Source organism: Ceratotherium simum, chromosome 2 (assembly GCF_057802395.1).
Source record: "Ceratotherium simum simum isolate JZ-2026a chromosome 2, ASM5780239v1, whole genome shotgun sequence".
NCBI classification, from domain to species: Eukaryota; Metazoa; Chordata; class Mammalia; order Perissodactyla; family Rhinocerotidae; genus Ceratotherium; species Ceratotherium simum.
In genome coordinates, this window is record NC_141901.1 from 91,752,024 (window position 1) to 91,775,679 (window position 23,656).

Sequence of the window (23,656 nt, forward strand, 5' to 3'; positions counted from 1 at the left end):
CATCCCACATATAAAAAATAGAAGAAGATTGGCACGGATGTTAGCCCAGGGACAATCTTCCTCAAGCAAGAAAGAGGAAGATTAGTCACAGATGTTAGCTCAGGACCAATCTTCCTCACCAAAAACCAGAAAGAACAACAACAAAAAAAACCCCACGACAGTATGTGTAAGCAGGACCAGCTATATAATTAGTGGGACCTGGTGCAAAATGAAAATGTGAAGTTCCTGGTTCCATGATTATTAAGAATTACAAGTTGACAACAGCAGAACATTAAACCCAGTGTGGGGCCCTTCTAGGTGCAGGACTTTGTGCAACTGTACAGGACACATAGCCCTGAAGCCAGGCCTAAGTGTGAGATAGATACTATATATAGCACACATATACTATATAAAGTATATTTATTATAGCAGGCACTCAATGTATAGTAACTGTTGTCTCTTCTTTTCCCATTTTCTTTGAGACTTCTTTTCCCTAAATTAAAAAATGTGTATTCATTGTAATCAGATTTTTCACCTGTAGCATTCTAAGTGATTACTTTTTTTAACTTTAATAGAAATTACCGTGCTTTATCATGCTGTGTAGTCTCTTTGTACCATGTTTATGATGTCTCGTTGCACTTAAAAAGTTATGAATAAGTTTTTTTCCATATTGTACTCAACCAAATTTAACATTGTTGTTGTGATCATTTAAGAAAACTCTGCTTTTCTCTTTATGGCTCTTTTAATGCACCACTAGAAATGCCTTATGAAAACAGTGTCTTGATTTATACGCCTGAAACTAATCTTAGAAATTTTCAGTTACCTCTTTGGTCTTTGCACTTCAATCACTATTCTATAATCTTCATGTGAAACTACACAGTTTTTAAATGTTATAAGTATTTTTCTCCATTTTTTCTGAATTTTCAAAAGAAATATAATTTAGGAAAGTAAAAAATACATGAAATATTTTCATTATGAGAGTAAATTACATAACCTTCTTCAGCCTCTTTTTTTGTTTGTTTTTCTATCTGTAGACTAGGGAGGTTGGGACTGATAATAATTGTTTCCCTCCAATATTTTAATTCTTAAAATCTCATATTTCTATTTCTTCTGTTTTCTATTTCTATACTCTTAACTCCAGCCTTACTCTGTGTGTGTACGAGTGTGTGTAGAATTCTATAATTTGACTCTCACAAAAACTTTTTGAATGTTGTGGGTGGCTGGTAATGGTATCATTTTATAAGGAGAAAAACTGAACCTCAGAAAGAGTTAATGACTTGGCCAGGGTCACACAGCTAATAAAAGTTACCATGACGCTCGAGCTCTGAATTCTGAGACTTGACCCTAGTATTCTCTCTCCTGAATGCTATATTGCTAAATGAAGAAGTGCAGAGGATAGAAACAGAAAAAGAGATGAGAGAAAAGTGTAGCAGTCGGTGGCGTGCTGGAAAATGTTTGAGAGGTGGAGGCAGGAGCGAGCTCCGGTTTGCAGTGAGTGCCGATCTCCCTGGTGTAATTATCCCTACAATTTCAACCTGTCAGCATGAGGTCACTGAAGGGGGAGCTGGAAAGAGATGCGCACAGTAACCGGCCAGCAGGAGTCGGCTCCAGCACGCCACTGGGACTGGACAAATAGTACACTGAATTGGGAAAAGGTTTGAGAAACTGTCTCCATATGTATAACTCGGGGGAGGGGAGAGCAGAACTTGGGAACTAGTGCTAGTTGTCTAAACGCTCCGTAGGCTTTCTCGTGGCCACTCCAAAGTTTTTATCTCAGCAGTCCAAACCATTTCAGCTTGAAACCAAGGAAGGAAAAAAAAAACTGGGAAGGCAAAAGGAATTATGCTTGAGTCCCTTGCTAACACAGCCGTTGTATGTGTAAGTTTTTACCACTTATTTGAAAGGCATCTGATGATAGAGCTGTGAATCAGAACACTTGCAAGCGACTGTAAATGCCTTCTCTGAAAGAATCTTGAGGATTGAGATTTAATAAGCATGCAACTTTAGAACTTATCCTCTCATTAGTCAAACTACACAATCTATGTATTTTTGAGAAATAATGTAAAAAATATCTTTAAATTCAGAGTGTTCAGAATAACTGCATGCTAATACTAACTCTACTACTCTGGTGAAACAGAGGGCTTTGATCTCAGTGGCTTTTTAAATGCGTTGATTCTGGGAGGAAAAAAATCATGTAGCTGCTAACAGGAATAACTAAATCAGAGAACTGGGTTGGGGTTATGATATTTGTGGAGGAGGGAGTATGAACAATTTTTAACCTTCTAAGATGACTGTGGTAAAGCATAATTTAAAACTTTATTAACTTTTTAGAGTCTCCAAAGAATTAAAAACCTCACATTATTACCTGATTAAAGACACTTGTCTGATTTGTTTTTACCTGAAATCCAACACTTGGCCTAGATCAAGGCAGGGTAGGAAGAATATCTTAAAAAAAGCCTATGATTCTGAGAATGATTAATACATAATCTTAGCTTCAAGAAGAGTATTAAGAAATAGAGGAGTTGTCTGGAGCATCTGGGGTCCAAATAACAAACAGCTTTTAACAGTATAAAGGAAAAAATGAGAATGAAGATAATCTTGTCTGATACGTTTCCAAAATAAGGCGGAGCGATATGTGAAACTTTGAGAAAGCTATAATAAAGTGCAAGCTTAGGAAACCACAGTCAGGAGTTAGCGAAGTCAGTGGGAGCTTTGCCTAATTATGAAGATCGTAATGTTTTATTTTCTAAGCTTAATGTAACTCAATAGATGAGATCTTATTCAGTTTCCTGGTCCTAAGGAAGAAAAACAGATTCTACAGTGGAAAAGCAAATCCTAATCTTAGATAGCTCAGAGGAGCAGCACTTCTTTTGCTACGTGGCATTTATTAGTAGCTTTTGGAGCATTTCGGAAATGTTTCCCTTCTAACTGCTCTTTATCATTTGCTTCATAGCAAAGCTTTATCTCTGTACTATTCAACAATCAAAAGATAGAACTTTAAAAATCTGTTCCCACAAACAGAGGGGAGTCTACAGTTTACATTTCATATTGTCAGTTTCACCCGCGGCCTTGGTAAACAGGCTTAATCCACTGACGCTCTCTGTAATGTTCAAGAGCCCTGCTGTAGAGCTGAATTGAGGGTGGGTGGAAGAAAGTGAGGATAAACCTGAAAAACTATTCCGATTCATCAGTTTTTCCTTATGTGAAATGAGCATTTTACCAACCATCAATTCCTATATGTTGTAGTCCTCAACCACTGAAAATAATGATAAAATTCTTAAAGAGTGCCCCATTCCATTCAACGTGGTGACTGCATTCATGTGTCCCAGCCTACATTAATGAAGGAAGGCAAACCACGGATTGGTTGGACTTTCCTGAATGTTTTCTGAAAATTCATCAATTATAAAAACTCTCCTCACCTGCTCTGGATATCCATCCATACTCCTTTGCCCTTTAGTTTGAATTAAGCACCGTCCAGGCTGAGGTCCCCGGCTGGCCTGTGACGAGGGGATCTGAATAGGCAATGGTGACTGAAACTGCTGGATGGTCACTTTGTTGATATTTCCCTCGTATGGCTGCTGCTCCCGGCTACGATGCTGCAGGCTTTGGGACCCCATCAAGGTCTGGATGTGGCTGCCTGCCTGTGGAGAACATAATCTGTCAGGCGAAGATTCGTGGTGTTGAAAGGATGTGATTAAAGTAGAAAACACGCACAGAATATCTCTCGGGTAAAGTGGCATCATTTGGGCTTTCAGCCACGGCTGGGAGGATAATGAAAAAACAGTAAGGGTCTGCCTACTGTGGTTCGTGGAAATGTTAATATTGAAGCAAGGTCGCATTAAGTACACTCAGAGTCATCTGGTGGCTTGCCAAAGATTATTTTAACCCTCGTTTTAAGGGAACAAAATTCAGCCTGAAAAATCTCAAGAAGAAAAAGGAGTCACAACTTAAAAATGAAGTGGAGGTCTATCTGGCATTTCCTTTAAATAAAAGCAGGGAGAGAGATGTAATATATGAAACATCAGGGGGAAAATGATAGAATCTGGTTCCTAATTCTGAAGCAGAAGAATTGAATTGCATATTTTCCTTTATGCCACGGGTGCATAGTAAGCTTTTCAGGTGAATATAATCAATATTTATTAATTTTCTGCATTATTAAATCAAGAGTATGGTTTTTGGAAAGTTTTAAGTTCCATTAGAAATGAATCATGAGATAAATTCCTGCGAGTATCTGTAGCCTGTGGAGGCGCTAGATATGGAAAGGTCTTTAACGTGAGCTCTGTGTGCAGATCATCTCATCATGAGCTTTCAGAGAGATTCATCAATACTTCATTTAAAGCAACAATGATCATTTCTCAATTCCTAAAAGCAGCTGTTGGAGGAGAGAGGGCATGCTCACTGTGTCTCCCCTCTCTAAGGGATACGGCGCATACCCCTGCTCCTCTGTTCACACCGATTTTCTCACCTTTGTTCTAGTGTCAGCCTCTTGAGTCATTCTGCCTGATATCTTTTCTACCAAGCAAGCAGTTCTGGTTGTGAGCTGGTCACCTAGAACATGCCTTTTAAAATTAAGAATGGTTTCACATGGAGGTCTAACATGGGAAGTGGATGCTTATCATTAATACTTTTAAATATATGTTTTAGTTCACCCATTACTGTGGAAGGATCTGAGGGGTTACTTCTTGAACCCGTTTTCATTCCTGATGAGCTCTTAAGGGTAGGTAATTTGGAATTCAAAAGTGAATTTCACCTTAGAATTTATTAGCTAGGAAAGTCTGTGAATTTTCCTGACTAATCAAGATTTTTGCTTACTATGAAAAAGTCAGATTGGAGGAGTAAGGAAAAAATTATTAAGCAAGTATTCGAGGAAGAGATTAATTTTAATCATTTTAAAGTTCTTGAAGAGCAACATTAGAGACATGAGGAAGTGACAGTGATTGTGGAAAATCATTTGGAGAAGATGGAAGGCATATTGTTGGATTACAAACAAGAGGTAATTTCAGTGAAGAAAATATTCAAAATTCTTATTTGGCAATATGTAGGGCAAAGTGAACAACCATTTGTTTTTTATTTTGAGATATCCAATTGGTTGTTTTGTTACCGTGTATAATTTTTTACATTCAAAAACAGGAAAGATATTCAGCCATGAGAAATTGGAGGAAAAGATGCAAAAAGAGTTTCAGGCTATACTAGCACAATGTGAAAAGAATGATCAATCCAATACTGTCCAACGCAATTAACCAGGGATCACAAAACTATGACACCATAAACACAACTAAGATGACCTCATAAAGGGCAAATGTGTATTTCTCTAATGTATCTGTTACCTTCTCAGAAATCTAAATGAAAGGTAATGTCACAACTTTCTCAGCCACTCTAGAAGATTGAACACCCTTCTCCTACCTCCATGAAATTTCATGTTCTCTCATTTGGGAGGAGAGGAAAGCCTTAGATAAACTTAGCATCACATTTTGAGCTGCTGTACTCTGAATGAACTCACTGGCATGTGGAGTTACATAGTTAGAGAAAGTGATTTCCTGGAGTTAGGAGCTGGAGGTGTAGGCTGACGAGGCTGACTGGCCTGGCTACTGAATAATCAGCTGATTTTACATTGATACCTGCTTCTCACCTCCACTGGGGTAGTATTCATGGGTCTTCAGTCAGTGCTTGAGCCAGGGGGAAAGAGGAAGACTTGCTGTTTAATTGAAAGTGATCACACAGACAAGCAAAAAATGTTTACACCCAGAAAAACCGAGAGAGATCCAGAACATAGCTTTAGTCCCGTGATGCATAATCCACATGAGACAAATCAATAATGATTGCTTGACAATCACTTCATTGATTGGAATATTCTGGTAATGATCTATCCAAGGGTAAAAAGCTAATTCTACATATTATAAAACTGTAATAGCCTTTACACTTATTTTTCTGGTTTATTTTTTTCTTCTAATGGGACATTTTGAACTGTGATTATGCTTTGATTTAGGACTCCTTGAGGGCAAGCACCATATCCTACTTATGATCTTTAAAGGGTGGCACAGTAACTGGCATTTAACAATGGCTACCATCCAAACACTAGGTGCCAAACAATGTGCTAAAACTTACCTTACACATATTACCTCCTTTAATCCTTACAACAGCATTAAGAAATAACTATTATTATTTGATTTTACTGAGGAGGAAACTAAGGCTTGGAGAGGTTAAGTAATTTTCCCAAGTAATTTGCACAACCAGTACACTGGCAGGACCAGGACTTGAACCAAGGCTGTCTGACAATCATACTCTTAAACACAAAATTATATTGCAGTCCCCTTTCCCCCAGATTGGCTTTCTCCCCCTAATAGTTGAACTGTGAATTGAAAAGAACAAAAAGATCAGGTTGTTGAGGTAGGATATATTAAATTTCTTTAGCAGCTCTCTAATTTGCTAAAGGGCCATTCCTACTTACTGAATTGGTTCTATTATCTATTTTAGATCCTATGTATGTGACCTAGAATTTTATAGTTAAGCAAAAAGGACGATGCTCTGTGTATTTAGTAATCTTTCCATGATTACGGAATCATGAAGCTCATGTTCTCGGACGGCTTGCAAAACCAAGTGGGCATGGAAGGAACATGCCGTCAAATGATTCTGTTTGCATCAGCAACAGTTCTTTCACTCTCTTTTGGGGCTGTAGGCTGCAATGAATGGGGATGCGGAATGACAGCTGTAGAAAGCAAAGAATTAACACTAAATTTTGTGTGAAGTTAAGCAAACATAAATGACACAAGACATCTAAAAGACCATTGTGGTGTGGAGGGACTGTAAAGAGTGTGTGGAGGGACTGGCACAAAGGCGTAAGAAAGGGAATAAGGATGCTCATGGTGAAGTACAAAGGACTGAGGAAAATGTAGAGGATGTCAGGAGACGAGATTTGTTCAAGCAGAGGGTTAGCTCTGAAAACACTGACTCTTACTGAAGGGGAATTTGAATAATAAGGTTTCTGTAAAGCCTGTGTTACACACTTTGAATGATAAAAAGAAACAGAGAAGATTTGACATTTGTTTTGAACTTTCAAGGGAAGACTGGACAAAATAACATGTATTTGAGGAGCACAGTGATGGAATATGGTGTTTTCAAGTTGACCCAAAAACATACTGTCAAAGTTTACAAGGAAAAACTCCAACATCCATAAGACCCAAGGAAAGATTTATGTCAACACCACAGAAAAGAAATGTTGATTTGATACCAAATGGCACTGTTCATGCAAATCCATCCCACAGCTAATCAGGCTTATTATGTATAAATTTGAAGTGCTTGGGAGGTTTTGCACATTATAAAAGAAATGACTTTATCACTACAACAATGCTTTGGTTCACACTCTCCTCTTAGAAAAGAGTGTTAGACTGAAAAGTGTATTACCCAATTTGGTCTTCTGTTTTGCTATCCATCTTGGCTCTTGAAAAACTTAGGGTTGCTTCCAAAAATCAAACACAGCCTCAAAGGATGACAATTTGTGCCACTGAGAATATTAAAATGGACACAATTCATTCTCTAAAATTAAGTCCAAAAGAGTTCGAAAAATGTTTGGGAGCAGTGTCAACAATACAGAATCATTTAAAAAAGATAACTCAGTAACTGATATCAAGGAACCAGCAGCACTCATTTGAATGAGTCAGTTTCAGTAATTTTATAAAACAACAAAACAGTCCTATCACTTTCTATTCACACCATGTATTCTGTAGTGACTCTTTTTTTTTTTTTAATTTGCATGTTAAATTTAAAAAATCGAGGCAGTAGTACTTCTGCTTCCAGGTAGATGGAGTAGACATACTTTTCCCTATTCCCTCCATTAAAAACAACTAAAAACTCTGGACATTACATATAAACAAATATAAGAAAACGCTGGAAATTAGAGAGAAGAAAGCAGATCAGCTATGGATCTGGGGACCAAGTAATAACATGCTGGTGAATTCCTTGGGTTTTATTTTTGTGTCATATATTCCAGACTTGATACTGAAGAGGCAGGCAACCCAGAAATGCCAACAGGTGCAGACAAGAAAAGCCCCAACAAAAGTCTACTCTCTCTAGCCAAAGGACCAGGAAAGGGGCAGCCTAGCAAGACAAAAAACTTTTAGACAAAGACTACTATAGCCAAACACCATGGAAAAACTGTGGCCCCACCCCAACAATGACAGCAAAGGCCAAGTGTGGAGCCTAGACTTCTACCCTCATAAGGATGTAACAAGGCACACCAACACTCCTGCTGGGGTGGTGTAGAAGGCCAAGTAAGGTGCCACTGCATTCATCCCCATCTGCCAGCAGCAAGCCCTTCCCCCACAATGGTGTCAGTGGAGACCACACAGGAACATAGACTTCCACTCCCACCCAGCAGTAACGAGGCAGCCCTCTACCTTCCCAACAGTGTGGTTAGAGAAGTCCTAGTAGAGAGCCAGGACCTTCTCTATCACCCAATGGTAATGAGGCTACCCCCCATCGGAGTATCAGTGGACACCATCTGGGGAGCTGGAACTTCTATCCCCAGCTAGTAATAACGAGGAGACTTTGCCTCATGTGTCAATGGAGGCTGAATGGGATAATTGGACTTGTACCTCCGCCTGGCCAAAATGAGGCAGTGCCCCACCCTTCCCCAATTGGAGTGATGTCAGAGAAAGCCAGCTAAAACAGAATTTTTAAATACAATCTAGAGTTTTATAACATAATATGAAAATGTCTATGAAAAGAACCAGGAAGATCTCAAACTGAATGAAAAAAAAAAAAAATCAATAAATGCCAACACTGAGAGGACAGAGATGTTAGAATTCTCTGACAAAGATTTTAAGGCAGCCATCAAAAAAATACTTCAGTGACCGATTATGCACATGCTTGAAACAAATGAAAAAAATAGATACTCAGCAAAGAAATATAAAGTTATAGGAAAGAAACATCAGATATAAAGAAGACACAAGTGGAAAATTTAAAGCTTGAAAATACAATAACTGAAAAGCTCAGTGGATGGGCTTAACAGCAGAATGTAGAGAACAGAGGAAAGAAATGGTAAACTAGAAGACAGAAGGTAGAAGATAGAAGAATGGTAAACTAGACAATAGAAATTGTCTATTATGAACAACAGAGAGAAGACACACTAAAAAAAAAAAAAATGAACAGAGTCTCGGGGACCTGTGGGACTATATAAAAGTTCTAACAATCATATTGTCAAAAGGAGAGGAGAAAGAGAGTGGGGCTAAAAAATTAAACAAAGAAATAATGGCTGAAAAATTCTGAAATTTGGCAAAAGACAAAAATCTACAGATTTAAGAAGCAGAGAGAACCCCACACAGGATAAACCCAAAGAAATCCATGCATAGATGCATTATAATTAAACTTCTGAAAATTAAAGACAAAGAAAAAATGCTTAAAAGCACCCAGAGAAAAATGACATCTTATCTACAGAGGAAAAACAATTTGAATGACAGTGGATGTCTCATCAAAAACCATGGAGGACAGAAGGAAGTGGCACAATATTTTTTAAGGGCTGAAAGAAAAGAACTGTCAACCCCAAATCCTATAGCACTGAAAATATTCTTCAGCAATGAAAGGGAAATCGAGACATTCCAGACGAAGGAAAATGAAGAGAATTTGTTGTCACCAGACCTGTCCTAAAATAATAGCTAAAGGAAGTTCTCTAAATAAAAAAGAAACAATAAAAGAAGAAATCTTGGAGCATTAGAAAGGAAGAAAGAACACAGCAAGCAAATATATGGATAAATAATACAATGAGCTTTCGTTCTCTTTTTGAATTTTCAAAAGTATGTTTGAAGAAAAATTATAGCCCTATCTGAGGTGGTTCTAAACGTATGTAGAGGAAATATTTCAGACAATTATAAACAGAGGAGGGTGAAGGGACATAAAGGAGGTAAAGTTTTCTATACTTCACTTGTACTGCTAAGTGATGATGCTAGTAGACTCCTGCAAGTTATGTATATATAATGTAATGCCAGGAGCAACCACTAAAAAAGCTAGAAAAAGAGATATACTAAAATCACTATAGATAAATCAAAATGAAATTTAAAAAAATGCTCAAATAACTCACAGGAAGCAGGAAAAAGAAAACAGAGAAGCAGAAGGAGAACAAATAGAAAACAAATTACATTAAGACTTAAACCCTAATGTGTCAATTATTAAATTAAATTCAAAGAGACTAAATTAAAAGACAGATCTTGGCAGAGTGGATTAAAGTACATTACTCAATTACATGCAGACTACAAGAAATCATGTCAAATATAACAATATAGGCAGGTAGAAAGTAAAAGGATCAAAAACATATATTATGCAAATATTAACTAAAGGAAAAGAGAAGTGGCTATATTAATTCTAGATAAAGTAGACTTCAGAGCAAAAAAAATATACTAGAGATAGAGAGGGATTTTATATAAGGAAAAAAGAATCAATGCACCAAGAAGACATAGTAATCCTACATGTGTATACACAAACAACAGAGCTGCAAATATGTAAGGAAAAATTGATAGAACTGAAAGAGAAATAGACAAATCCACAATTATAGTTAGAGATTTCAAACACTCTTCTCTCAACAATTGATAGGAGAACTAGACTGAAAATGAGCAAGAATATGGAAGAATTGAACAATATCACCAAACAACCAGATCTAATTCTCACTTACAGAACATTCTACCTGACAGCAGCAGAATAGAGATTCTCTTCAAATTCCCATAGAATATTTACTAAGACCATATCCTGAACCAGAAAACAAATCTCAACAAATTTAAAAGAATTGAAACCATACAGAATGTGTTCTCAAACCATAATGGAATCAAACTAGAAATAAATGACAGAAAAATAAAAGGAGAATATCCAAACACTTGGAAACTAAACACAGTTCTAAATAATCCATGGATCAAAGAGAAAGTCTCAAGGGAGATAAAACAACACATTGGACAGAATGTAAATGAAAATATAAGATGTCAAAATTTGTGGAACACAGCTAAAGCAGTACTGAGAGGAAAATTAATAGCACTAAAATGCATATACCAGAAAAGAAGAAGCCTTAAATCAATAATTAAGACCCTATCTCAAGATCCTAGAAAAAGAAGAGTTAAATAAACCCAAAGCAAGCAGAGGGAAGGAAATAATAAAAAGAGCAGACATTAATGAAATTGAAACTAAATAATAGATAAATAGATGAACCAAAGAGCTGGTTCTTTGAAAATATCAATAAAATTGACACATTTCTGGAAAGACTAAAAAAGAAAAAAAGAAAGAAGACACAAATTACCAAAATCAAGAATGAAGAGAGCCGGCCCTGTGGCTTAGTGGTTAAGTGGGCGCGCTCCACTACTGGTGGCCCGAGTTTGGATCCCGGGCATTCACCGACACACCGCTTCTCTGGCCATGCTGAGGCCGTGTCCCATATACAGCAACTAGAAGGATGTGCAACTATGACATACAACTATCTACTGGGGCTTTGGGGGAAAAAAAGGAGGAGGATTGGCAATAGATGTTAGCTCAGAGCCGGTCTTCCTCAGCAAAAAGAGGAGGATTAGCATGGATGTTAGCTCAGGGCTGATCTTCCTCACAAAAAAAAAAGACTGAAGAAAGGTATATCAGTACAGATCCTGAAGATGTCATAAGGATAATATGGTAATATTACAAATAACTCTACACACATAAATTTGACAACTCATAAGAATGAGCCACTTCCTTGAAAAACACAAACTACCACAACTCACCCGATATAAAATAGATAACCTGAATAACCTGCAACTAACAAGATTGGAATATGCAATTTTAAAACTCCCAGGAAATAAATCTCTGGGCCCAGATGTTTACACTGGAGAATTCTACCACATGTTTAAATAAGAGTTAACACCAATTCTACATACTATCTTCCAGAAAACAGAAGAGGAGGGAACACTTCCCAATTTATTTTATGAAGCTAGTATTACCCCAACAACTCAACCAGACAAGGACAGTACACACACACACGCAAAAAAAGAAAAAGAAAAAATAGAATTCAGCAATATATAAAATGAATTACACACATTACCAAGTATGGTTTACTCCAGTGATATAAATCTTGTTCAATATTTGAAAATCAACCAATGCAATGCACCGTATTAACTGGCTACAGAAAAAAATCATGTTATCATATCAATGGAAGCAGAATATATTTGACAAAATTCAGCATCCATTTCTGATAAAAACTCTCAGAAATAAAGAAATGGAGGGGAACTTCCTCAACTTGATAAAGAACATCTATAAAAACCTTACAGCTAACATTATGCTTAATGGTGAAAAACTGAATGCTTCCTCCCTAAAATGAAGAACAAGGCACAGATGTCCACACTCACCACTCTTATTCAACTTAGTATTGGAAGTTCTAGTAAGTAGAGTAAGGCAAGAAAAGGAAATAAAAGGCATACAGATTGAAGAGGAAGAAATTAACTGTTCTTATTTGCAGAGGATGTGATTGTCTACATAGAAAATCCAAAAGAATCAACAAAATTCCTAGAACAAGTGAGTTGAGCAAGGTCGCAGGATACAAGATCAAATGTATCTACATATGCTAGCAACGAACACGTGGACACTAAAATTTAAATGCAATACCGTGTACAATTACTCAAAAACAGTGAAATACTTAGGTGTGAATCAGACAAGGCGTGTGCGGGACTCATATGCTGAAAACTACACAGTGCTGATGATAGATATCAAAGAAGATTTAAATAATGAAGAGATATATTGTATTTATGGATTGGAAGACTTAGCATAGTAAAGATGTCAATTCTCTCCACATTGAAACACAGGTTTAACAAAGTCCTATCAAAATCCCAGCAAGAATTTTTATAGATACAGATAAGATTATTCTAAAATTTATATTGAAAGGCAATGAAACTAGAATAGCTGTTAATGATTTTGAAAAGGAAGAATAAAGTGAGGAGAAACAGCCTATCTGATTTCAAGATTATTATAGTTAACAGTAATCAGGACTATGTGGTATTGGCAGAGGATTAGACAGATAGATAAATGGAACAGTTCAGAGAATCCATAAATAGACTCACAAAAATGTACCCAAATGATTTTTGGCAAAGGTGCAAAAGCTATTCAATGGAAGAAAGGCAGCCTTTTCAACAAATGGTGCTGGCACAATTGGATGTCCATAGGCAAAATAAATGAACTTTGACCTATGTCTCACACCTTATATAAAAATTAACTCAAAATAGATCACAGAAAATTGTAAAATGTTAAGAGAATGAAGACAAGCTACAGAGTTAGAGAAAAGATTGGCATCCCACATATCTGACAAAGGATAGTATCTAGAACATATAAAGAACTCTCAAAACTCAACAGTAAGAAACTAAGCAATCTATTTAGAAAAATGGTCAAAAGACATAAAAAGACATTTCACTAAAAAGGATATACAGATGGCAGCAAATAAACACATGCAAAGATGTTTAACATCATTAGATATTAGAGAAATTCAAACTAAAGCCACAATGAGATATCACTACGCACGTATCAGAATGACTAAAATAAAACATAGTGACAACAGATGCTGACAATGAAGAGGAGAAACTGAATCGTTCATATGCTGCTGCTGGAAATGTAAAATGGTAGAGCCATTCTGGAAACATATTTGGCAGTTTCTTAAAAAACTAAACATGCAGGTACCATCTGTGATCCAGCAGTTACATTCCTGGGCTTTTGTCCCAGAGACTTAAGACTTAAATTCACGCACAAACCTGTCCATGCATGTTGAGAGCCACTTTCTTCACAATAGCCCCAAAATGGGAACAACCCAGATTTCCTTCACTGGACGAATGGTTAAACCAACTGATACATTCATACCATAGAATACTAAACTTCCTAAATAAAAAGGAAGAAACTATTGATACACACAACAATCTGAATAAATCTCCAGAGAAGTATGCCGAGTAAAAAAAGCCAATCCCAAAAGGTTACATACTGTAAGATTTCATTTGTATGACATTCTTATAATAACAAAATTATAGAAATGGAGGATTATAGAAATGCCAGGAGTCAATTTAAAAAAATAATAGAGGCGGTACAGGTAACACAGTCTTTGGATTCAGACAAATCTGGGTTTTATTCCTTGCTCTGTCACCTTTTACTTATGCAATCTTACACCAGTTCCCTAGGCTCTCTGCTTATCATATGAATTTGCAGATAATAGTAAGTGCTTCATAGAATATTTTGAGGATTAAAGAAGATAATGTAATACATTGAACATATAGCTTGGTACATATAAGTACTCAAATATGGCAATGAGAATAAAACGTTCTTATCTGCTGAGTAAAGGTCTGATTGTCCTTTGGACACAGCAATAAATAATCACCAAAAAGAACTGGTTTTAAACCTGTTGTAATTAATCAATGACAACTTGCTTTAGCAACTGCTCCTAAAATCAGCAGCAGCCCCACTCATGCCAACCATGCTTCCCCAGTTCAAGGTCAATGAACCCCTAAATATTCCAACTTCTGAACATCCGCCAATCTCTGAACTCCACGGTTCCCCAAACTCTGTTTTACTCAGAGATTGTGCCTTACAAGCTATGTGTTAGCAAGCAGTAAATTATGTACTTTGTTTCAGATATTGAGAAGTAGTGTCTTTTATGGAGGGGGACAGCATATACAGATTAAAAACAAAAAACAATTCTGCCATAAGTAGAGATGATACTACTTACTCTTTACTAACATGGCTAATATTTTAGGTTGCAGTGATTCGCCTTCATTTTTCCCCCCTAAATACCTCCATCCCCATCATTGTATATGTTTTGAAGACAACTGTCCAGGTGAAGAGTACAGCCTGTGTTTGTGTATCAGTAATTCAGAAGGGGTGCTAACTCACGACCTTGGTCTCATTACCAGCCTGCTGTTAGGAACAAAGCAAAATGAAGGTCTAACTTGTCCACAATTAACACTTTTTTATCAAAAATAATAAATATTATGATAGCTACCATTAATTAAACACTTGTATGACAGGCACTGTGGTAAATATTTTACATCGTGATCTTAATTTTCAGAACCACTCTACAAGATATGCATCATTGTCTTCTCATCCCAGATGAGAAAGCTCAACAGCCAAGTTTAATATGCTCCAGGGCCAATTGAAGGCAAAGTAAAGGCTCACAGTTTCTCCTGCACCCTGCTTAAAAGAAAAAAAAAAAACCAAAAACAAGCTCTTAAGAACTAAGAAAAAAACTGAAATAATGTTTTTTATGCAGCTTAGTGCATAGATTAGTTTTTATGTATTAGTGTAATTATCATTTTGCTGGCCTTGCCTCAACAGTCAGTGCCGTTCAGTGCAGTTTTATCACTTTCACAAGTGATTTTGGTGACGGGACTTAGGTTATTTTACGGACAATGGAGAAGTATGAAACAGGAAGGGGTGGTAGGAATCTTAGATGATATAATTGGGAAGTTTGATGAGCTAAATTATTGAGAAACAAAATTAACAAAAGGAACTAAATTCAATATGATGGAAGGATCTGTAGGTAGGTTTCAGTTATGCTTAGAGCTCCTGATTCTATTCCTTCTGAGATTCACAAAGGTCAGGAAAGAATTTGTAATTGTTTCAGATTAAAGAAAACAAAGGCTTCAAAACAAGCGCCTTTAGGAATAGTATCTAAAATATTTGATTTGTGTAGGGTCACGAAGAACAAGTTGAAGAGGACTCAAAAATTCTTTTTAAATATATGATTGGTGCCAGAGTTTCTCTTCGGAACATGCAAGAGAAGAAGCAATACCAAGCGTGGCAAAAAGCACTAGCTAAATATGTATCAAATATATTCCTGATATCGAGCATTATTTACTACTGCAGCAGGGCTATGCTATAATGTTTTCTGAATTTTTTGGGTTGGATGGGGTGGGTGGGATACAATATATTAGTAGTATAACATAGTGGTTACACTAGGCTGTAGACCCAGACAATACTGGGCTCTAATCCTGTGTTCCTCAATGCCATGCCCCTAGCTCCTTGTCCCATCAGGTTGTTGTGAAGAAGATATGAGTGTGTCTCTGTTAAGCACCTTAGTACAGCGCTACTATGTTTTGTGGATACTGTTTTATGATTATAACCACCAAAATATTAAGCTTTATTTTTTCTTCTTACTTTACTTATATTCAGCTAGGGCAGTTTTGATGCCAAAAATCTATGTTTTCCTACTCGGGCATTAGAGGACCAATTTGCACAAATACACAGAAGAGAGCTCTGAAGCTTGAAAGAGAGAGGCCAGGAAGGAGTTCTTTCTCCTGTTCTGGGGATTTGGTGACACTGCACTCTGCTGGCATGTGTGGTATTTTTACGAGAGGGGGATTCAAAATATTTGCTGATCTTAAATCTTTTAGAGTCAGGTGATATAGTCCAGTACCCCAAATGACAGATAACAAGGTGAGGCAATAGGGCCTTTCCCTTCAGTGCATGTGCCTTAGGATGACAACTGGCTGATATGTGCAGGCAGTCATTTCTGGCTTATTGAATCTCTATAAGCACATTCTTCTACGATTAAATGTCAACTTATAAAACATAGCTATGGAGTTGGAAATTATTAACCAAATGAAAAAACAACAGAGGATCCATTATAGCAAAAATGATGAAATTAGAACTAAGTCTACACTTTCAACCTACAATTTGTTTTGTGATGATGCTGACTTATACATTCCTGAAATAAAATAAAAAGGAAGATGTTAACAATAACAATAAAAGTTTGACAATCATTTCTTTCATCCTTAAGATTTCTAAGAACCTATAGGGAGTGGAGTAAGTCAGATAAAAATCAAGTGGCGAGAAATGGAATCTTGTCGTTTGACATCCTCTATTTGGCAACAGTCTTTGATCATCTGCCAGTTGTCATGTTGTTTAGGTCTTCAAATTACATATTCAATCACGGGATATTTTTACTGCATTAGATTAACATCACATTTTCTTTTGCTTTTAGATTTCATCCAAAATGAAGATAGTATAAATGTTATTGAGTTATCTCCATTTTCTGAAATAGAGTAGTCATTTGTTTTAAGGAACACCTGTGTGCAGAATTGATGGAATGAGTGGTTTTGATCTGCCACTCTTTCTATTGCTTTAATCTGTGGCAAGTTTTTTTCTACCTCTGACTTAATAGCCATTTGATAGACACTCCTTGGGCTTGCACTTTTATTAAGGAAATAATTCAGAGACAGTCTGGATAAGAATAATCTCCAGATTTTATGACAGTGATGTCCTTCACTACTGGAGACAGCTGTATTGTGGCACCGGTATTAGGAGATAAAGGGATGTGCTCTGTGAGTTAAAGAATTAATGTTGTATTAAGTAAGAAAATCCAGTACAAAAGTGACTGTGAAACTAAACAATATTTTATTCAGCTGTCACTTTTGCTTTAAGTTAGAGAAGAATTTTTCTATTTGCATTTGCACAACCTCCTATCTGCATTATTTTTGAGAACAATTACATAATAGAAATAGAATATTTTAAAAATATCTATGAATTAACACTAAAATCAATTAAAAATACATCATCCTAGCCGTTCAGATTAACAAAATGAATATTTGAAATGGATCATTAAATAGAGGAAATTATTTCATTGATTTCTTCAAACTTTCTTCCTGATTCAGTGCTATTACTAAGGGTATGGAACTGCCTCGGAAGGGTCCTATTTTCATGAAATTTTTGACTTCCTATAGGCCATGGACTCTTGCTTTGGCAATTAATTCTTGTTTAACAAGCAAGTCTTTATATGTATTCAGTCTTCTCTTTCTTATATTAATAATTTGCAATCTTGGGAGGCACTGAATCTAATGGGATATTCATTCTTATTTTTTACATAGCAAAAGGCATGGCTGCATTGATTTACTGGAAAAGGTAATATGATAATCAATCAGCAAGCTATGTTTTAAAAGAGCACATTTAATTCACCTGAGTAACAGTTCTGAAACTGGTAACATAAAAGGAGTGCAACTTGAAATTCTCAATTCTGGATTTGAGCCCTTAGCTTATAATTCCTATAATGGTTCTTTGGATTGTTCTACATACTTTACCTTAACCTCTAACAGTGCATTTTTATCCGGTTCTAGAACAATAACTGATATTTATGCCATAAAGACCATGCTGAGGCTACTCTAGTAGAGACAGAGGCAGATATTTGTTGGGTGGGGGAAGTTAGTGGAGGTCTCTATATAGTCACTAACTGTAAGCATCAGAAATTTCAGAGCCTCCAAGGGGTGTGTGGTGGATGCCTGACAATGTCACCAATAACTGATCCCTAACCACAAAAGTCACATAAGATATAATTTTCACCTACTTATCGCTCCTACTCCTAACCCCTCCTAACCTGGAGGGATATTTGTGTGATGGTGGGTGTGTTTGCCTCCCGGGCAACTGGTATGATTGGAACTGTGCTTCAAACTCCTTTTTCAATCTAAGGGTGAAAATTAAGGAGTGGGTACTTACTCTTTACACAAATAATCAGTTCCAGATTATTTCTGGATACCAAGGAAGTTAGAGTTGCATTATTGTAGCTCTAGAGAGTCATTTTCAAAATCCTGCTGGGAATAGACGTTCTTTTTTATTTGGACACATTTGGAATCTTTCCACTGTTCCACTCTCCTTTTTAAACTTATGTCCCCTGAAAAAGGTGGCTTTGGTCAAGAGAAAAACTGCATATGTCTGTGTAAGAAATGTCTCTCTGGAGGCAACAGATTGTGCTAAAAGTTTGTGGTTTTTTTTTTTTGTAATTTAAAAATCTATAATTGTATGACTTCATCAATCTGCCCTTTCACTGACTCATTTCTTGTTTTTTGGGCAGAGTTCACTGACAGCGAATGCATTTGGCTGCTATTTCTTTTTGAAGCTCAGCAATCTCAGTAGAACACACCATTACCTTGGATATCAATTTAGTCTTTACATTGCTTGATGCAAAGTTCTAAGTGACACCACTGTGAGTGGGGGTGATGGGAAACGGATGGGGGAAGCAAAGAGAATCTCAACCTACCAACTGACTCTGAAAGACATCTTTTCCTAATGTTTAGAAAAATGGTTATAGTTTAAAATGACCCTATCTAGAGGATTCCAATCTGTTTTTGAGTTTCAGTGATGGCCCACTCTACCAGAAGAAAAATTTACTCTGACCGGTGCAAAATTTGCTCCTATCAGAGGAGAAAATGAGACTTCGGAAAGAGAATCAGAAAAGAGGGAGTCAGGATTGTGCCTGGCATTACTCACAGTGATAGACAAACTGTGTTCTTATTTGCTTATGGACTGGTGAAGTCAAGGCATTACTCCTGGGGCTTCTTCACTGCTAAGAATATGTATTGTTTTGGGAGGGAAAAAGTACAAAGCCTCAGGCAAAACCTAGTCTACCTGACATATTCTTGTGTACAAAAGGAGAGTTTAGCTACAGCATTGACAATCACTAAAATTTCAAAATCACTTATTGATTTCAATTTTACTCTAAACCAGAACAGATATTCTTGACTTTGATGGTGTTGATGGAAATAAGAAACATTTCTATTTCTCTGACTCTTATCTCTTATACGTAAGGTTTACCTGGTTGATTTTCATATCCACTTCTTCCATATCTTGACTTGCTCTCTTATAGCCTCAAGATCTACTCTACTTTCTGCTATCTCTACTTTTTCCAACATTTAAATCTTCATCTCTATTTCTTAGCTATTCCAGACTTTCCTCTATTTCTATGAAAGTGAGCCACAGCCACCTACCCCCAGCCCCTGCCTTTGATATAAGGGATCCCAACAACACTATTGCTCAGCCAGTCTCAGGTAAATTACAAAAGCCAAGAATTGTAGTTATTTTTATTCATTTTCACATATATATGGTACTGATAGCAATATTTGTTTTTAGTGGAAGAAAGGTTGGGAGAAAGTTACTTTTCAATGGCTACGACTTAATGACTGTATGTCATAGATAAGATATCTATAGTATAGCAATAAAATGCTTTTATTCAGATCACTAAATGTATAAGTTAAGTTGATTTTTTCTTATGTTTTCATTTTAAACATCTACTTCTCATTTAAAAATGACGTCAGTTTATCTCACCCTCTGAAAGTTCTACAACAGACTGACTTTTGTTACCAAGTGAAAAATCAATCCCAGTAGGAATTTGATTCAGTTGTCTTAAAACACAGACGATGGCTTAGCCATATGGTCAACAGCAAAACACCTTAAGATTTTCAAAAGATATTTAGATCTTTTTCTAAATATGTATAGAAAGAAACAGTAAAATGCAAGAAACACGACAAATGCCAAAATTAAAATAAGGAATGAATATTCCTTTCCAGAAACTTGATAAAAAATAGTAATACCTCATACGGTCTGAAAAGTCGAAAATTCCATTGGGGTCCTGTTTCTTTGAAATATCTTTCAGTTTCTCCTAATGAGTTCCTGGGCACGCCTCAGAGGTGACGAGCATCTGGCAATCCTGAGGCCCTTGATGGCTAAGCTGGCATTGCAGATGTGGGAAAATCATGGGCAAATTCAGCGTAAGGGGCAAGTCTGTGAGCCAAGACTAAATGAGCTGCATTTTTGTATGCTTCTCTTCAACCGCGTCCATCCTGATGTTGACGCTTGATGCCCATCTTTACTACTCTAACCACCGAGTCATTATGCACTTAACCCAGAAGAACAGACACTTGGGGAGGGAAGAGTCACTGACGCTAAGACACCTTCGAATATCTAGTCTTGACATAGTAAAGAATTTTCAGATTTAATATCGCTAGCATTTTAAAGTCTCTTGGTTACCCTTTCCAGAAGGGAAATGTTTTCAGTTTCATTTGTTTTAATATGTCACTTTTGCCTTTTTGCTGCAACGTTTTTCAGCTCCAATATTTTAACATATTCTTACAGGTATTATCCTCCAATTTTAAATCTCCTCAGGGATAGTCAACCTGTGTAAGACTCTCAATACTTTTAAAAGAGTTTGTCATTTCAGAATTAGGGGAAAACAGCCTTGTCATTCTTATGGAGGATGCTACCAAATCAGAGTATAATGTCTGACTTTAAAATGAAAAATATTTCATTTATATTTTACACTATGACCTTCATACTATTTTCTGTTACATATAGGGGAATCTCTAAAATATTTAGTTAGCTGTGTGATCTTGGCAAGTAACCTAACCTAAACTCTAAGTCTTACTGAGAAGGGCTAAACTCAATTTCTTCTTTCATAAAGTGGATAAAAATAATAGTGCTCACCTCATATGAATGTTGTGAGGATTAGATGCAGAAATTAAAGCATTTAGAACAATGTCTGACAGAGTAATATTTAATACATGGTACAAAACCATTCTTACCAAGGTGACTGTGGCATGATCCAATAGACTGCAGCAGGGAAAGTAGTGATGGGAGGGACTCTAAAAGACAAATATTCCTTCTGGAACCACTGCTATTTTCAGCCATTGCAAAAGTTTGCAATAACAATTTTTAAAGTACTCGAGTAATACTGCTTGGAATTTGGGAGCAGACTTACATAGCTGTGACCTGTTCTTCTAGCAATGATTCCCAGACTTTTTGAATTAACGAACATCAGAATTTGAGATTTTGGACACTGACATAGCAAGAAAGAATTAAAAACTACCACCTACTATTACATCATTAAAAAACAAGTCAGTTCAATCCCACCTCTTGCCATTGAGGGAAAAAAAGTCAGAATTTAACACCCTCAACATTTTACCATGGATTAGCCACTCTCAGGTGCGTAGGACAGTGACAATAGATATAGGAGCAAAATTCTGTCTGAGAGACAAGCACTTCTTGTTTAATTGTTTTATGTGTCTAAATCTCTGGATCCACAGCTTGAAGGGTACCCACATTTGTTCTCCTATAGTGCCTGGAGTACCGATAGGCACAGTCATGAGTATTACCAATGTTAGTTCAACCAAAGAGCTATGATAGCCAGAAGAGTCACAAATTCAATCAAAGACTTTCTAAAATGGATGTCCTACTGAATCTCTGCAGCATCACAGTAGTGTCTGATCACACTAGGATCACAGTACGACTACTACACAGTAGTGGTATCACAGTAGTAGCATCATAGTAGTATCTCTAGGCATAGAGATAAGATTAAAAAAAATCTTCTGCAAAGACTTTGAGAAACAGACTCAAATGGGGCAGCAGCTAAGATTTCTTCACCATTTATTCTCCTTTGATTACCCATTCCATTTGTAGCTCAATTTCTAATTTTCCATTCTCATCCTGTCTAGCCCCTTGGCTACTCACTACTCACAATATTAACTTGCTACATTCAATTAATATATAATAAAAAGCTAAATTTGAATATTTAAAGTATTCTTTATTTTCTCTACTCTCTGAGGTAATAGGTAGACGTATCTATTTATAGGTTCTAAAATCTTAGACTTTAGGCAAAAGTGCTATGACATGGGGTAGTTAGATAATGCGTATCATGATAGTAGGAAGAAGATACAAATGAGTTTACACATGAAAGACATGATAAGATTTTAAAGACATTACATTATTTCACATTTGACAAGAAGTATAAAAGGTTAATGAAGTCTTCAGATAGATTAAACAATTATTTTAGCCTTTAATAATGTTAATAAGATTAACTAGCCCACAAATGTTTAGTCAAAACAGGATTGCATGGAGGTACTTATAGCAAGTAGAGAAGCAAGCAACTGATCATCATGATTTGTATTGATGATATGATTAAATATAACATTATGGACTTTGAAAATAGATTCTATGTAAAATGGATGTGTGGACGGATAATGTAAACACCTGTTAGTTCCATTTAGAGTAATAAATGAATAAGGCTTTTCTTTTTATGGAAAAATTATAGTAGCCCTTTGCAACTATGTAAGTGAATATGGTTCCCTCTTTTGGTCAGGTAACCTCCCCTTGGCTCTTGGGCCTCTTTTAATTTCTTGCCATCACTTTCATCCTCTCCTCTTTCCTCAGAAAGAAGCAGATTTCTCTTCTTTCCTCTCTGAGATTTCCAACTTCCTCTTCACCAATGGCTTCTTCTTGCCAGCCTTTAAATATGATCAGGTGTCTGTCACCTTAAATATTCCTATCTTCCTTATATTCCCTTCTAGATTCTACCATAATTCTTTCTTTCCTTTCAAAAGGAAACTCCTTTCTCAAGTTTCCTAGGTTTCTGATTCTATTTACTTCTTAATGTAGGTTCCCATGGATTCTGTCCCATCAGTTAAGTAAACTGCTTTTGTCAAGACCATCATTGACTTCTTTATTGCTAAATCCAAGGAGGGTTTAAACCATACTTACCTTACTTGATTTTAGGATAATTTAGCATAAAGCCAACAGCATGAATGGAAGAGTGGAGAGGGAAAAAAACCTAAGTATTTAAGACTCAGACTTTAGTATGAAGACTAAATCTGAAGACTTATCCTACATCTTGACTACTTCTCATGTTAGCTAAATATTTCAATATGTTTGAGGCTGTTTTCCTTGAATTTTCTAAAACTTGTGGTAGAAAGAAACCTACTGATAAAATCTTTGGGTATTCCTTCTCTGTTCTCTTTCCTAAGAACATCTCTTAAAGGTTGGTGTTCTGTGTCATTTGTCTGTCTGACTCACAGCTCAATTATAACATATGTTTTGATGGTTGCTAAGTTTGTATCTCCAGCTACGATTTCTTTCCTGAACTTCAAATAAATATATCCAAATATCCAACAAC

At 36.4% G+C, this 23,656-nt stretch overlaps 1 protein-coding gene across 3 annotated transcripts in view; it reads right to left on the minus strand.

The window, feature by feature from the left end:
• The window catches only part of LRRC7 (leucine rich repeat containing 7), a 302,077-nt gene that overhangs the window by 43,451 nt on the left and 234,970 nt on the right, over nucleotides 1-23,656 (minus strand). For all 3 annotated transcript variants that reach the window (XM_014788265.2, XM_087420219.1, XM_087420224.1), the window contains one exon: nucleotides 3,399-3,620. In XM_014788265.2, coding sequence (XP_014643751.1) covers nucleotides 3,399-3,620 — 222 coding nt within the window. The remainder of the gene's footprint in view (nucleotides 1-3,398; nucleotides 3,621-23,656) is intronic.